The sequence below is a fragment of the Fukomys damarensis genome, unplaced genomic scaffold, assembly GCF_012274545.1.
Source record: "Fukomys damarensis isolate Sample0158 unplaced genomic scaffold, DMR_v1.0_HiC HiC_scaffold_30, whole genome shotgun sequence".
NCBI lineage: Eukaryota > Metazoa > Chordata > Mammalia > Rodentia > Bathyergidae > Fukomys > Fukomys damarensis.
Genome location: NW_022900942.1, coordinates 69132448 through 69149511, shown reverse-complemented (window position 1 = coordinate 69149511; position 17064 = coordinate 69132448). Strand labels below are relative to the sequence as shown.

Genomic DNA, 17064 nt, shown 5'->3' with positions numbered 1-17064 from the left:
GTGTGTGTGTAAGGGCATCTGTGTGTGTGTGTGTGTGTGTGTGTGTGTATAAAGAGTCTCTGAGTCTGTGTGTCTGTGCACATCTCTGTGTATCTGTGTGGACCTCTGCCTGTGTCTGTCTCTGTGTCTGTCTCTGGGTGTCTGTGTGGTCTCTGTGGGTCTATGTGTCTATGTGTGTCTGTGCATGTGTCTCTGTGTGTGTCTCCATGTGCAGAGAGACACTCACTCCATGGTAGAGAGAGACACCTCTGCCATACTTGCCTTGCACCCTGCCATGGTGTGGTAAAGGTCTCCAGGCCCACGTGTTAAATCTTGGTCTCTGGTTGACACCATGGTGGGTCGGTGCAGCTGTCAGAGATCACTGGGGGCCTAGGTTATAGAGACAGGAGGCCACAGCCTCCTTTTTCTCTTTTCTGCCACCCTGACATGCACCTCAGCACAGGTGGAAAAGCACCCAGGCTGATCAGTCACCAACTCAACTTCCACAGCCGTGAGCCAAAATAAGCCTCTTCTCTTTACAAGTTAATTATCTTGCTGTTGTGTTGATGGAAAGCTGGCTGATGCCCAGAACCTGAGGGGAAGGATGTCCACCCTGCTGAAGGTGTGTCTCAGGGATTGGTTAGGGGCAGTGTGGCTGAGGCGTGTTTGTTGGGGGTTGTGCTAGACTGTGAGCTGGTGAAAGATGTGTGACTCTTGGCTTTTCTTGCAATCTGCAAACTAGACTATCAATATGGAACTGTCCTCTACATCAAAGCCTTAGAAGTGGATCTAAGTCAATCTGACTGGGAAATCTGTTTATTCATTAACAGGATCTGTTCTGTGCGGGCTATTGCCAACCACAGCTAGGAAATGAAGGTCCCACTGAAGAAGTCCATGGCAAGTTCACAGCTATGCCCCCAGCACCCAGCACTGTCCCTCCATGTCCAGCTCAGAGCCTGCTGCTCCAAGAAGTCAACCCAACCATGGCCACACTGAGTGATGCAGCTCAGACTGAGGAGACCTGGAGGCAGGTCACCAGACTCACGGCTGGACCCTGCTTCCCAGAGTGACTGTGTCAGCAACATCAGAGGGACAGGGAAGGGAACACACGACCTCCAGAATAAGGCCAAGGCCAGGGAGAGGAGAGGAAAGACAGAAAGCACGGTCCAGTTCCACTAAGGGGCAAGAGCGCTTCCCTAAGAGCAGGGAACACTGCAAGGGAGCAGGGGTGAGACAGGTGAATGCAGAGGCCAGCCAGTCCTGCCCCAAGGACCTGTTGGAGCTGGCGTGGGAAGTTCCTGGATGTGTGGCTCCAAAGGAACAGCTGCTGAGGCAAAAGCATTGCTGCTGACCATAGACTGACCACAGCACAGTGGGGACAAAGGGGGTGGGGGGAAACAAGGAGCTTCTGCCTCTGCCCCTCTTCCCCTCTGCCCCTCTTCCCTGCTGAGAGCTGCGCTACTCCCCTCTCCTGGGCCTGGGCACTCCGTGCCTCCAACCTGGCCCTGAGACAAAGCAAGCCCCATACTCAGAGTTTGAGGGCAGCTGAGTGTGTGGCCCTGAGGGTACAGGACAGGGGTATGGCGCAGACAGCTACACGCCTGCCCCAGCTCCCTCTTCCTCATAGGCCCTGACCCTGAGAACGAGCACGTTGGGACAGATGCTCCTGGACACGAGCAGATGCTTGTTAGGTGAGAGGTGAACACTTCTGTCTCCTTCTGTCCTGCCCTCCCCTCCTCATCTCCCAAGGCCCTGTTGGGACTCAGGGGCAGCCAGACCTGAGACGGTGGCGACCCAGGTGCTGGCCCTGGGCTGGGCCACCCTGCTTTTGTCCAGGTCAACACAGGCAAGGACCCCATCATGGAGCAGCTGCTCCTCCTCCCTGAGGCCCTAACCTGTGATCTTTGCGTGGCCACAGAACTGTGAGACTGAGTGAATGCAGGGCTGGAGATAGGGCCCCACCTGCTGGAGGGCACCCTAGGAGAACCCAAGTGCTGGCAGGACGTAAGGACAGCCCGAAGTCCGGAGGAGGTGTGGCTCCATCCCAAAAGGAAGGATTGCAACAATGAGGCTTCCTGAGCCAAAGCACCTCCAGCTTCGGTCTCTGCCACCACTCGTGCTTCCTCCTGTCCCTCATGTCCCCTCCCAACCTCCACGTCTGTGGATCCCTGTGGAAGCAGCCTATCGCCACCACGCCCAGAAGAAGGGCTGGAGCAAGCCCTGCAGCTGAGGAAAAGCTGCGCAGCGGGCTGTCCCAACCACAGTGATTCAAACAGCCCAATGCCACCCTCAGCTGCCTGTGCCATGGCGTCTCCTGGGTCACCCAGCTGTGGACTAGGCTTTCACAGTGGCCTCCAGCAGCTTTCTTGCCTCCACTACTACCTGGGACCTCAGCTGTTTGCCACCTACCAACCCCTTTGCTCATACATGCATGCATACATGCACATACACGTACAGGCACACCCAGCACAGGGATGTAGCCAGGGTCCTGATGAAGAGGTGAAGAATCCAGCAGTGCCTGTGTGGAGAGTAGCAGAAAGCCACAGAATGCAGAGACAGCCAAAGACTTAAAGCAGCAAGGACAAGTGGCAACTTCACGAAGCCCACAGTGGGAGCAGTTACCTAACACTGCTCTACCTGTTGGGAATACAACTTTAGACAAGTCCCTTAATCTCGCTACACACAGTCCCTGAGGGTAAATTGCAGATGGTAACATTTACCTATTGTTAAAGTAGGTAAGGGACTCAATGAGCTAATCCTTTCAAAACACACAAAGCAACGAGGTCCCAGAAGAATTCTCACCCAGGTGACTTGAGCTCACTGTTCTGCCAGAGGAGGACAAAAGCCTGAGATAAATTCACTGCCACCTGCTGGCCAAAATCTTGACCCTTAACTCTGAAAGGCCGATTGTACTGCACAGACGGCAGAGTGGACACTCCCACAGGGAATGAGACGCTCTGCCCGTTCCCTCTCTGCCCTGGGCTGCTCTTGTTTGACTTGACTGGCTGCTCTGCTCTCTCTAGTTAGGAGCCAAGACAGTAGGAAAGACAGAGTGAGAGGCCAGGACAGGCCAGTCTCCTCCCACTGCTTGGCATCATGGGCTCCAGGTGCCTTCTCCCTTCTCCTGCACTAGGAGACAGAGCCAGGAGCCCAACCTGCCTCCTAAAACCACTCTAAGTGTCCCTCACCTGAGAATATGTCATACAAATCTCTATCTCCACTTCCTCCTGAAAGCCCACAGAAAGAACAGATAAAAGGCATACAAGAGAATGAATCCCAAAGATGCAGAGAACAGGGTGAGAGACCTATAGGATGGGGACAAGGATGCATTTCCAGAGCTGGAAGGCAGGTGGGAAAGTGACAGATAAGAAGACTCCAGGCGCCACAGCTGAGGCACATGGGGAGGAAGCTGCAGGTGTCCACAGGGCAGCAGGCTTGGAAGTCAGGTTAGAAGAAGGGGATCGGAGGGGGTGCCCACAGAACTCTGTGCAGGGTTGCTGATGGCCCTGGCACCGGGCACCACACCCAAGAGCAGAGCTGTGCCCCAACGGGGGTCCAGGAGGGCAGGACCCCAGGACACAGCTGGGTCAAGGTGTGCTCACCGTACATACCCTCCAGTGCAGTTTGAGGGTGAACACAGTGATCCCTCACTGAAGCTGTCCAACCTGCCTGGCACTCAGAGCCCCTCAGGGAAATCACTTCCCTTTCAGTAAGAACAGAAATGCTTTTTTTTTTTTCTTCTTTTTCTGTCCTCTTTCTCCAACTCAGTCTTTTGCTCCACTATATTATCCCTTATCTCCCTTTCTGTTTCTGTTCCTGTCCTAGCTCAGATTTCTTCTTTTATTATTTTTTTCTCTTTTCTTTATGTTCTTTTCTTATGTTATTCTACCTCACTCAAGGGTTATTATACTTCCATTTTGTTTGTCCCTTTTGAATTTAACAGTTTCCTGATGATTGTCTCGTCATTCTACATCTTTTGGCTTCATATGAAACCTTCTCTAATTCTTATACTTATCTACTCCTCTTGTCTTACTCTGTCTTAAGCCCCCATTCTAAATGGTAAATATCCTTACTGAAAAGTTTATTCACTGTAAAAATATTTTGGATTGCTTCTTGATTTTAATTTAATTCACATGGTTTGAAGGTGATAGACTGATGACTACCACAAGTGGTCAATTTGCAAGCTGTTCTTGATCATATTGTGGTGCCGATTGTATCAATTAGGATAAAGGATTGTGATTGATTCAATGAGCTGTTTTCTTTGGTATTATGAAAATGAGAATGTCTATGAGTCATTAGAGACCCATGGGCTGAAGCCCAACTATATTAGGAAGATTTAAGTAATAACCTAAAAGTTAAACTAAGGACAACCCAACAACAATAGTAAAAATGAGAAAACGCTTAAGCAAGATACAGGGACAGACTTCCAGTTCACCAATGGCAAACAGTGGGGCAAATGAGGATGAAAAGTCTGACAGTGAATCATCAGGACACCCTGAACTCAAAGCACAGGAAGTAACAAAACTGATCAATCAGGCTCTAGAGAAATTTAAAACAGAAGTAATTTTCCAGATAATCATAGAGATGATGAGCAAAATGAAAGTTATAATTTGAGACTCTAGAACAGAAACTGAGAGGAAAATAGATGAGCTCAGGACCATGATAGAAGCCCTGAATGCCCAGCATAAGAAAGAATTGGAAACAATAAATGCCCAATACAAGAAAGAAATGGAATCCATAGGACAGATTCGAACAGATATCCAGGAGATTAAAAACTCCACTGAGAGTGTTCACAAAAGAATAAAAGAGTCCAAAGATAGAATCTCAGATATAGAAGATAAAATTGCAGTCAGTGACTGTGAAAAGAGGGTCTCTTAAAAACAGTAGGGGATCATGAGAAACTGACACAACAACTCTTAGACATACAAAGAAGAATAACATAAGACTGACAGGAATTCAAGAAGTAGCAGGAGAAAATGCAAAAGACTTAAAAAAGCTGTACACAGAATTAATGACAGAAAACTTCCCAGAGGGAAAGAATTTGACATACAGATAAGTGAGGCATATAGGACTCCAATTAGCAGTGATCAAAAAAAATCTACACCTAAACATATAATAATCAAGATCCCAGAAACCCAACAGGAGAACAAAATACTACAAGCAGCAAGAGATAAGAAACAAATTACATGCAAAGGAAAGCCCATCAGAATCACAGCAGACTTTTCAATACAAACACTTAGGTTAAGGAGAGCCTGGAATGAGACATTTCAAGTACTAAAAGAAAACAACCTCCAACCTAGACTGATGTATCTGCAAAACTTTCTCCCAAAATGGATGGGGAAATAAGATACTTTCATGACAAAGAACAACTGAGAAACTTCATGAATACCAAACCAGCACTACAACGAATTCTAAACAATATCCTAGAAAAAGACAATGAAGGTAACAATATAATGAGGCCCAACAGAGAAAATCAAATAGGCAAGCAAAGAAATTAAAAGAAGGCAAAAAAAAATGACAATAATAAGTTAGTACATATCATAGCCATCAATATGAATGGCCTCAATTCACTAATCAAGAGAAATAGACCGGCAAAATGGATTAAGAAACAAAATCCAATAATATGTTGTATACAAGACACACCTAGTGCAAAAAGAAGCCTATAGACTGAAAGTGAAAGGACAGAAAACTTTTTCATATAACAGGAGCCCAGAAAAAAGCAGGGGTAGCAATCTTATTCATAGACAAAGAAAGTTTCAAACCTAAATTGAAAGAGACAAAGAAGGTCACTACATCCTTGTGAAGGGAACAATTCAAGAGGAAGAGATAACAAATAATTTATTTTTAATCTATTGAGTATGTTAGAAAGCACATATGCTTCTTTTATCTTTTCTTCTTTTTTTCCTTTTTTCTTCCCCTGGTGCTGGGGATTAAACTCCGCACATTGTTCTGGCTAGGTAGGTGCAGCACTACTGAGCTAAATCTCAGGCTTTACATTTCATATTTTTAAAATTTATCAATACATTAATCCTTGTCTCTATATGTTGGTCTACCAAATTGATGAGATATCTTGGTTCTCATTTTCTTTGCTTTTTTATTTGAGAATTTATGAAATCTGTATATATGAGTAGTATGAAAAGTATTAAGGTCCATCTGTCATTTTACCTCTTTCATCTCTGCTTTCTACAAACTTCCTTTTCTGTCACTACAGCTTGTTTGGTTGGAAATTTGTTAAGACAAATTTGGTTATGTTATCAATATATCTTTGTACCTATTTTTATTGATAATGAATATTAATTTTAAATAAATTTTATCATAACTATACTTAAATGAATGGCTATTAAATCATTAATATCATTTAGTATCTGGTACATATTACAAATTCTCCAACTCCCTTAAAGATGATATTTGTTTTTTCAAAAATCACACAAATCACAAACATTCCACACATCACTGCACTGTTTTATTATACCAAAATATATATATTGTATTGTAGAAAATATGCACTGTGTATATGTGTGGGGGGTATGTTTTTACACCTATGTGTGCACTATTAAATCAGAAACATGGTCATGAATGTGGTAGGATTTTGCACATTTGGCATATTGATAGTTTCTCTGGCAACCTTATGATTTCTCTAAATTACATGCTTGATTTAATTCATAGTCATTTGTTTGGGAAGAATATTATGTATTGGTGTTAAATTCTATCATTATGCTTATAAAAATATAATAAAAATAAGTATGGGATATAATAAAATAGAAACAAAAATCTGATCATAAAAATGTGAACTCTTAGTTGCTTTTGGATTTCAAATATAAGTATATTTCTTTTCTGTGGGAAGTTTTGTTATAAAATGTGATACAATCAACAGCATATGATATTTATCAAATTAATAAAACCAAGGAGTTTACAAATCATAAAATTTTGAGGAAAGTTTCTCAACTATAATATGTAACTTTGTTTTATTTGTAATTACATTATTTCAAAAATATATGAAAGGAAAATGAGAAAGAATATATAAAGTTTGAAGATCATATCAAAGTAATGTATTTTTATTATCAATCTGTGTTGCATAAATCTTTGTTTATTTCATATCCTTTTTTGCTGTCATATATATGTATATTTGAAATTTTTATTTAGTATCTTCATTTCCTGTTGTCATGTATGTTTGCAATTTTTAATAAAAAAAAGAAATGCTAGATTCATGGGGCATTTGCAGAAAAGGAGCCTTGCAAATAGGAGGGAGAGCAGTAAACAGAACAACTGGCTTTGGAAAAAAGAGATGCTTCAAATAAAAGGACAAGATTTCTGAAAAACTGTAAAAACAGAAAAAAGGAAAAACTGACAAGATAGGGATCATATATCCAAAAGCAACTTGCGATGTAAAAGAGACAATGGAAGGATGAATAAAGTCATCAGAATTAACAAAACTTCCTAGTTTAAATTCAACAGAAAAGGTGGAAGGAAGAGACAATGTTCAAGAAGGCTCAGAGAGAGAAAAAACATGTGAAGTTTAAAAGACAGAGGATCCATGCAGGCGGGCCAGCATCTGGCTGACAGGAGTCCAGAGAGAGAGACAGTCATCAGCAGAGGACCCCAAGGAGACCGCTTCCCAGTGCTGAAGCCGACGCCCTCCTCCACTCCAGCCTGTGGCTCGGCTGTGTTGGGGCTTGGGCAGAGCGCGCCCCTTGAGACACCACCTCCAGACTGCTTTCTGCAAAAGAGACATACCCTTCCACCTTGGCAGGCACTGTTTCCTGCAGATTTTTCTTTCAGAAGGTCACCAGCCACAGTCTCAAGGGCTACATTTCTCACCCTTTATGCAGCACATGGCCGGGGCCCACTCTCCTGGACAAAGCAGACATAGTACCTCGCGGTCATTGTGGAAATCTCCATTCCTAAATGACGTGCCACTTCCCACACAGATTCTTGTATCCTGGCAAAGGACACAGAACTGGTCTTCTCCTGGAATCCCTGGAGGAATGTACAGCTATAGATATCCAAGGATTTGAGGAGGGAAAGGCATTGACATCCACTTTAAGGCTCCCACAGATCCAGAAGCAAAAAGCAGCAAGCCCAGAGAAGTCTACTCACATTGCTGTGAAGGATGAGTGAGAGACTGCGTAGCATTCTGAAGATGCCTGAAGGCAAAGGTGAGCAGCTGGTACTTCACGGGGAAACCCTGGGAGCTGTAGAAGGGTTCCAGAGAGGACGGCACTCAGGAAGGCCCTGGAGGCGGGTCGACAGGCCGAAACTGGAGGTGGTTCGGTTAACGTGATCAAAGAGAACCTGTCTGCCACAGAGGGATTAGGCGTGCAGCAGCAGCAGCAGCGGTCACCACAGGCTTTGCCAGTGATGCTCCAGAGATGCCTAGAAAGAGACAGCGCCTCCAAAGTCCCTAAACTTAGAGACCAGAGGGATGGGTTCCCGAAGGAGGCAGGAAGGGAGCTGTGGGAGGCTGAGCCCAAGACGCCTGGTGTGCATTTCCCTAAAACACCAGGCAGAAATTTAAAAGTTAAGCCTAGCGGTCAGGGATTTTGGATTTTTGTTGTTGTTGTTGTTCTTGTTGTTGCTGTTAAAAGAGTAAGTATAAACGGCAAAAATATATACAAAAAAATGCTCAATATCTCTAGCTATCAAGGAAATCAAAACTACAAGGAGCTATCATCTCACCTCAGAATGGCTATTATGAAACAACAACAATTAATGAATGCTGGCAAGAAAGTAGAACAAAAGGAACATTTATCTTCCATTGGCAGGAGTAAAAATTAGTGCGGCCATTATGGAGGACAGCGTGCCCTTCAAAAAATTAAAAAGAGAACTTCCACGTGATCGAGACGTCTCACTCCCGGGTACATCCAAAGGAAATGAGGTCAGCACTCCAAAGAGACACGCTGCTCACCACAGCCAAGACAGGATTGGCCTGGGTGTCCCTCACTGGGTGAGTGGACAGAGAAACTGCAGTATGTACACAGCAAAGTATTATCCAGGCATCAAGAAGAATGAACAGCCATCGACAGCAGAATAAGTGGAGCTGGAGGCCATTATATTAAATGACACACAAAGACAAGTGTAGAGCGTTCTCTTTCACATGACAAGGCTACAAACAACATCAAAACAGTCAACCTGGATGTAGATTAGTGGTGCCAGAGGCAGGGAAAAGAGGGTAGCCTGGATAGAAGGAGCTGGATTTGCCCAGTGCACACTACATGAGTGTGTAGAATACCCTACTGAACCCCATAGAAATGTGTGACAAATACACACTGTATTGATCACATTTTCATTGCTTGGACAAAATACCTGACACCTACAACTTGAATGGGGAAATTACTTATTTTAGCTTATGGTTTCAGAAGGTCCAGACCATGGTTGGTTGGCACCAAGGCAGAAACAGCACGGTGAATGGCCTGGTGGTAGAAAGCTGTTCAACCCATGGCAGCCAAGAAGTATAGAGAGATAGGGAAGAGCCGAGGGAAGGAACACATCCTTCCAGATCACACACCCAGTAACCACCTCCATCCAGAAACCACCTCCTACCAGCACATTCAGCCAGGGACTAAATAGATTAACGCATAGGTGCCACTCCTCCATGAACCAGTCAATAGCCCCTCCTCTGAACATAGGAGGCTGGGGAACATTTAAATCTAAGCCATAACACATGTTACTAAAAAATATTTTAGGTGTCGGGAATGTAGCTCAGTGGCACCACACCTGCCTGTGTAAAAGGGCCTGAGTTTGTTCCTGGCACCAAAATTATTCTTCTTTTTTTTTTTAATCTTGAAATCAAAATAATGGAATTTGATAAGATCAGTGGTAGGAAAATTATAAAAATGAAAGGAACGACTCTAAAGCAACAGTTTCAAGGTGAGTGTAAAGTGTGGGAGTAGAAGGAAGATCCAGCAAAGGTCAAAACATTGTCCCCAAGAAATCAGAAGATGCAGCGTTATGGACACTAAGCAAAAATGTTACAAGACACAGATAATAGTTTACAATGGGGCAAGAGGAGAGGCAGAGAATAAACAGTAGAGGTGAGTGGTGACTCAATGGAGAAACAGGGCAGAGGACAGGCTGTTATGGACTTGGTCCATGGCAGGAAGGAAAAGCAGGCCGGCGATTTAGTGGAGAATAGAATAGAATACAGTAGGGAACTACCTTAGCAGTGTGGGTCTGTGCAGGACCTGGTCCTGCTTCCATCACCCCTCCATTTCCGGTCACGTGGCCCTGGCCTGTCCTGGGCTGATCTGAAGGGAGCATCACAGCGTCAGCGGAGGGCCGCTCATGAGTCAGGGCCTCCGTGTGCCCCCACCCTGTCCGTGCCATGCTCGGCCCACAGCTCGTGCCCACAGGGAAGGATGAGTGTGAGGAAGACGCGTAGTTACATCTCTTCTCCAAAACCAGCACTAAAGAGCTTGAAGCTCATTTGCCCTCTAGGTAAGCACGGTGATGCCAAAGAAAGAAGGGATGTGCCAGTGAAAGGATGGGAGAGATCTAAAGGTATCAGGAAGGAACAAGAGCTTGAACTCAAGGAACCCTTCTCCATTGGTGGGAGTGCAGACTGGTGCAACCACTGTGCAAATCAATATGGAGATACCTCAGAGAGCTGGGACTAGAGGTTCCATTTGACCCAGCCATCCTCTGCTGGGTATCTTTCCCAAAGAATTGAAAGAATCATATCACAGTGATATATGCACATCTATGTTTACAGCAGCACTGTTTGTAATAGCTAAAACTTGGAAACAGCCCATTTGCCCATCAGTTGGAGACTGGATAAAGAAGATGTGGTTTTCTATAAAATGGAATACTATTTAGCCATAAAGAATGAGAAACTAGAGTCATTCATAGGAAAATGGATGCATATTGAGGATATACTCTTAAGTGAACTAAATACGTCACACATGTATAAATACCAAATAGTTTCTCTGGTGTGAAAAACTATAATTGTACATAAGATCCTAATGGTATCATTGACACTGTGAAAGGAAGAAAAGGGCTAAAGGTGTAGGGGAAGTGGGAAGGGTAAGGGAAAGGTAATAAGGGAAAAGAAAAAAAATATGAGAAAATGAAAAAATGGAAATAAAGTATTTGTAAATAGGGAAGGGAGGAGGAGGTAAAGGGAGGGCAGGGACAAGGGAAAAAATGAGAAACCAGACCTGTCATGTAAAGGTGCAATGATCCCAATAATGAATGTAACTGTACTGTACACCTAAAATGTACCAATAAACTTCAGTGAGAAAAAAAAAGCTTGAACTCAGCGTAGGGGCCCAAGATTCTGAACCTAATCCTGCTGAAACTGGAAGAGGAGCCTACATAAGGTCAAAAGATAGCAGTAATAACTGGCAAGCCAAGCTGGGAGTCCCCCATGTGCTCTGTGGCTGTTAAGGAGATCCATCAGAGGGGTCTCCCCACAAAAGGACTTCCCACCCCCTCCAGCCTGTCACCCCTCATCCTCCTGGACTCTGTCAGCCTCCTGCCTGTCTCACTGATGTCAGTGCAAATTTTCTATAAAACCAGTGCATAAGCACAGCTTTTAATAGATCCTGCCATGTATTTTGACAGAGAGGAAGCATGACACACAAAAGCTTTCAGTTACTGCCTAATTCCTAGAAAACAGGTTCTCCTTTACATTCAAGGCCCACATAATGTCACCTTTGCAATTTCCAGTGTTTTTCAGTGATTTCCCCTCTTTCTCTCACCCCACCAACCTTTGAGTGAATCTGGCTGTCTGACCCATAATAAACACCCTTCACAACTCAGTGTCCTCCTAGTCTGTGTCCCCTTCTGCTCCCATTCAAATCCAGTCCATCCCTCAAGAACGCATGCAATAAACTCACAAATCAGTCTTCCTTCACCTTATTATTCTAATAGTTCTTCTCTCTGAGCAGCGATTCCCCATGGGGACCCACCCCAACACCCTACAGTTCTGACTCTTGCCCCACAACCTCAGGCACTGAAGGAGGCGACCTCCACATGGGTCCACGCATTGCCCTCTTGGTGGTTCCCAACCCCGTTGGCCACAGTCCCGACTTCAGGCTGGCACTTCTGCCCACAACAGCTCTTCAGTGTCAGGTGTGTGGCCGGGGTAGATTTCCTGCCCACCTTGATAAGAGGTTATACGGCCAACTTGGGGAAAGTAAAGGCACAATCCCTCAAAGCCTGGCAGATTCAGGGGTCAGTAATTAGGGTGAGAGACGGGAATTAGGCATAGTGGCACTGCTTGTAATCCCAGAACTCTGGGAGGCTGAGGCAGGAGGAGACAAGCACAGAAGTCCTGGGGCAGAAGAAAGGCACACACAGTCCAGTGTGGTCACTGCTGGCCATGGTGCGTGTCCCCAGCTTTCCCTCTCCTGGAAAGGAGTGCCTGCATGGCCCCTAGTCCACTGAGCTTGCCGGCTTGGGGGAAGAACTGGATAACCGTCCTCTATATTGGCTTCCACGGGTAGACTACCTGGGCACTTTCCAGCTACCCCTGCACCCCAAATCTCAGATGAACACCCCAGCCCTCCAGTGGAATGCCACTCAGGTGTAAGAGTGTGTCTTTCCAGAATCTGTGGTGTCAGCCTTCATGTTAGAGCACAAACCTGGGTCCATTGCTCTACCGTGGTCACAGGCAGGACCTTGAGCTGGGGACATGTCTGCACACATCCTGAAAATCTGTGTCTTGGAATAGTTTGTCCATATGTTCTTAGACAGCAGAGATTCTCTAAAGGCACCTGATTCTACCTCCATGCGTTATACATAGGAACCCTAGACAGCTGTTTACCAAAGTAAACTTTTGGACAGCATGTAAGGCCAATGTGCAGTTTTATTTGTAGTAAGAATGACATTGTGCCCATTCTGTTGGTGACACATTTGTCCTCAGTTGGTAGGAACTTGGTAAAATGGAAGTAAATTTCATCAAGATTCGGCAGTGGGTGGACCTTCTCATTTTGTAGTAGCGGCTGACAGATTGTCAGAAAGCGCAAACCCTGAATATCACACACCTGAAAGACTAGTTTAAATGGACAAGCTAGTTCTTCCAGTTTATTTTTAATATGAAATTTTATTTATATATTTTAATCGATGCTGCCTTCTAGTTTATTGACCATTTCTTTGAATAGATAGAATTACACAAAATAAATTTGCTACAGAAGTAGAAACATAGCATATATATTTGACAGCCATGTGTTGGGGGCAGGGCTTTGTGCTGGGTGCCGAGAGTTGGCTCACTGACAGATGTTTGCCAAGTTACTGCCACCAGGGACACATTTAAACAAGTGGTGACACAGATTCAAAGGCACTGGAGCACTTCCTCAAAGACTTCATGAAGGTAAGACCTTGCAACAAGTCAGGAAGCAACTAGAGCAGAGAACCACCCTGACAGCAGGCAGCGCCCCAGGAAGCCGGGAAAGCAACCTTGTCGACTGGTGGTCTAAGAACTCTGCTGACCCCACTTGGTCCTCTGGGCTGCCAGTGAGAAGACTCAGCACAGATGGTCAGCAACAAGAACCCTGATGCACAGCAGGGTTACAGAGCCGGAATCCTGAGAGACATCATGGGCATCCAGAGTGCAATCTCACTGACTGCGTTGGGGCCACTTCTTTCCATGCATGCTCACACCCATCGCCTGAAGGAACAGGAAGCACCTGAAAGGCTAACTGTCCCTTCAGACTTAGGTGCCAGCAGCTTGCTAATGTGCCCTAAGACTCGGGTGTCTGGGCGCTTTCCTCCAGACAGCAGCACCATAGCATCTGTACCCCTATGGCCAGGGTCTGCCTGTGAGCTGTGTATGTGGCTGTACCCAGGAAGCTCCTGGCCCTGGAACAAGGATCCCTCTTTACCTCGACAGTTCACTGCCACGTGACCCTAATGGTTTACTGCTTTACTTAAACTTTGCTTCACTGGGAGCACTCTAGATGTGAGTGTCTAAACAGAGTGAAAGCCAACACCAAGAGTTATTCACAGAAGGGAGCATGACAGCGTGGCACCCTGACGGCATTCCAGGCCTGCTCATGTCCCGGCCATGGCCCTGATCCCTGGCCCCTGCCTCCTCACTTACCTTTTGTCCCACCTAGGTCATTTCTTCAACATAAAGAGAAAACCTTTGCGGTACTTCAGAAAGATGGAAGAAGTTCTACCATTTCCTCGTACAGTTCTGGAAGGTCAGCACAGAGGTGGGCCCTGGAATGTGGTGCCTATGGCCACAGAGTCAAAGTTCTCTCCCTCCATCTAGATTGGAGAAGGTGGGGCTCCTGGGCCAGAGCGGGACCCTGACCCTGAGTTCGAGGTCAGACTGACATGCTACAGAGAACACAGTGGCACAGACACCAAGACAAACACAGCCCGGCTGTGGGCCCACGCTATGTGCCCCAATGCTCTCTGAGGAGCCCTGAATTAAGCTGGAAAAGGCAGGAAGTAAGAGACGCAGAAATTTCCGCAACACATGAGGCAAGTTTTGTAGCATAAAGTTTTATGTCTGAGTAAGTATAAAACCATGATTGACAGGAGTATAATAAAGGAAATTTCATCCTCAGAGAGTTGTAATTATAAACCATAAAGCTGTAAGTTCAGGAAAGTATGGCTCTAGAGACACCCATGACCAACGAATAGGAATTCCAAATGGAGAAGATCTAACAGTGTGTCCCTCCTGAAACGCACGCTGCATTCCCAAGCCAAGTACACACCTGCTTTGGGGCAAAAAAGCAATCCTACTTGAGGTGGACATTCAGCTGTGCTTCCAGTCGCAACCTGTTCCACACCATGCTCAGACCCACATTTGGAGCATCCTGTATTCCCGAGGACACTCTTCCTAGCCGGAGGATGGATGGGACTCCAGAAACAGCAGGGGCCAGAGAAGCAACAGGGTGCAAAAAGACAGTGATGAACTCTCACCACTCATCCCCAAAGCGGGTGACAACACAAGCACCTCTGATGCAATAATGGCCACAGAAGAACGGGTGCTCGTCTGAAACACAGGTTTGATCTGAAAACAAGACAAAGGGATGCACAGTTTGGGTTCTTAGTGATCTTTCTGATCCCTGGCCAAACCTAGTAGACGTTCATGGGAGAAATGAGAGCCACAGCAAGGAGAAGGCTGTGTCTAATACCTGCTAGGGAGCCAACAGCCTATCCTGAAGCCGTGGCAGCAAATGATCTCCTTGAAGGTCTTCCTCATCTCCTGGCTGCGGAAGGCATAGATCAGAGGGTCAATCACGGAGTTGCACATGATGAGGATGAGGTACATGTTGAAGTAAGACATGAAGCAGGAGCAGTAGATGTTCTTGGGGCATGAGAGCATCAGGATGAGATGGAGGAAGAAGGGTGCCCAGCACACAATGAACACCCCGAGCAGCATGGTGAGGGTGACAGCTCCCCGCATGCTGGCCCTCTGCCTCACAGAGCTGTATCCAGGTGCGGCTGCAATCCGCCTGGCATGAGCCCGGGCCAGGAGGAACATGTGCATGTACAGGGACACCATGAGGAACAGCATGGTGAAGAACATGGAAATGAGGCAGATGACAACGTAGGTGGACTCATAATACAAGATAAAAACGATGCCGCAGCCTGTGCAGAAGCTCCAGATGGCCGCAATGACCGCCCCGGCACGCTTCGCCGTCATGATGTGGTGGTAGCGCAAGGCGTAGAAGATGGTGACGTACCTGTCCACTGCGATGGCCAGCAAGCTACACATGGAGGCCACCACAGAGATGCAGATCATGGAGTCAAACATGTTGTCAATGTGGCGCAAGGAGGTGTCTGCGATCACCAGGTGCTTGTTGTTGATCAGGTAGATGGTGATCGTCTCCCAGGAGTTGGACATGCTCACCAGCATGTCGGCCACCGCCAAGCTGCACACAAAGAAGTACATGGGGGAGTGCAGGTTCTTGTTCTTCACGATGGCTCCAACCACCAAGACGTTCTCCAAGAGGCTGACGAGGCCCAGGGTCAGGAACACCTCCACAGCGATGCCCATGTCTTCACACGGCGGCGAGGACTTGTTCCCACCCTCCACTCCTGAGAAGTTGCCCTCGGTGGCGTTCAGGTGGAGCTCCAGGAAACGCAGGGGGAATGAGGAGTTCATGGCTGAAGGAAACACCTCCTCTTCTCGGCAGCAAAGTTACTGTAAAACAGGCTTTTGTATGATCCAAAGAGGTTAAAAATATATTTTTTAAAATGCAACAACATGCCAAAGCAAGCACCACCTCTGAGAGGAGCCTGGCCTGTGCTCCCCACCCCTGGGACACTGTCCCTTCCCACACTGCCAGCCAACCTCTCCATACAGGGCGCCATCCCTGTGGGCCCAGGACAGGGTCACCCTGGCCCCCAAGTTCACTCTCCAAAGTGTCCCCTAGGCCTATAAAATCCCATGAAGTCCCGGACACTTTCCTGCAGCGAGCTCAGATTTCTGCAGAACGCAGACCTGTATTCTCAGGAAAGATAGATCTTGGCCCTGACACCCACCACCAACCAGGCGGAAACTGAGACGGAACAGAGTGGTCTTCAGGACAACTCATGCAAGAGTCACTGTCTTAAATCCAAGCTAACCACGAGCACGCATTGGGGGGAAACTGGGCTATAGTCCCCTAGATTGGTAAATTTTCCTTGAACATCCACCACGTTTAATTAATAGTTACATAAATTCCACATGAGTAGAGAAGTAATTTAGATTTATTAAGTAGTAGAACAAGACGTATGTCCTTGTTAGATTTATACCCAAAAAGACTTTTGACCTCAGACTAGGCACCTCCAGGGAGGGCATGAGGGCATCAGGAAGAGGGGAGGAAGAAAGGCGCGCGGCACACGATGAGCACCCCAGCAGAGGTCCCACCGCGGAGCCTTGGCCCCAGCTGGCCAGTGTGGTTCTGGGGCGGCAGGTCTCCTACACCAGAAGTGCGCAGCCCCGGCGGCTGCCCCGCCCCCTCATCCTGGTCTCCGGTCCCACCCACCTCCCCACCCCAACCCGTCCGGGTCTCCGTCCAGCCCAGCCCTCGTCCCTGTCCCCCGCACCCTGGTCGTCCCCCTCCTGGTCCCCTCTCCCGACCCCTCTCCCGTCTCGGTTCCGGCTCCCCACCTGTGCTCGGGGCTGGCCAGGCCAGCAGGACGCCG

General features: G+C 46.8%; 1 protein-coding gene across 1 annotated transcript; it reads right to left on the bottom strand.

Annotated features, from left to right (window-relative positions):
- Window positions 1-14760: 14760 nt before the first annotated feature.
- On the bottom strand, window positions 14761-16046 carry Mc5r (melanocortin 5 receptor). The gene is made up of 2 exons (XM_010638986.2): window positions 15066-16046; window positions 14761-14941 (listed from the first exon to the last, which is right to left on the bottom strand). Exons 1-2 carry the CDS (start codon window positions 16037-16039, stop codon window positions 14854-14856), a joined length of 1062 nt encoding a protein of 353 aa, XP_010637288.1. The 5' UTR covers window positions 16040-16046; the 3' UTR covers window positions 14761-14853.
- Between the last annotated feature and the right edge of the window lie 1018 nt (window positions 16047-17064).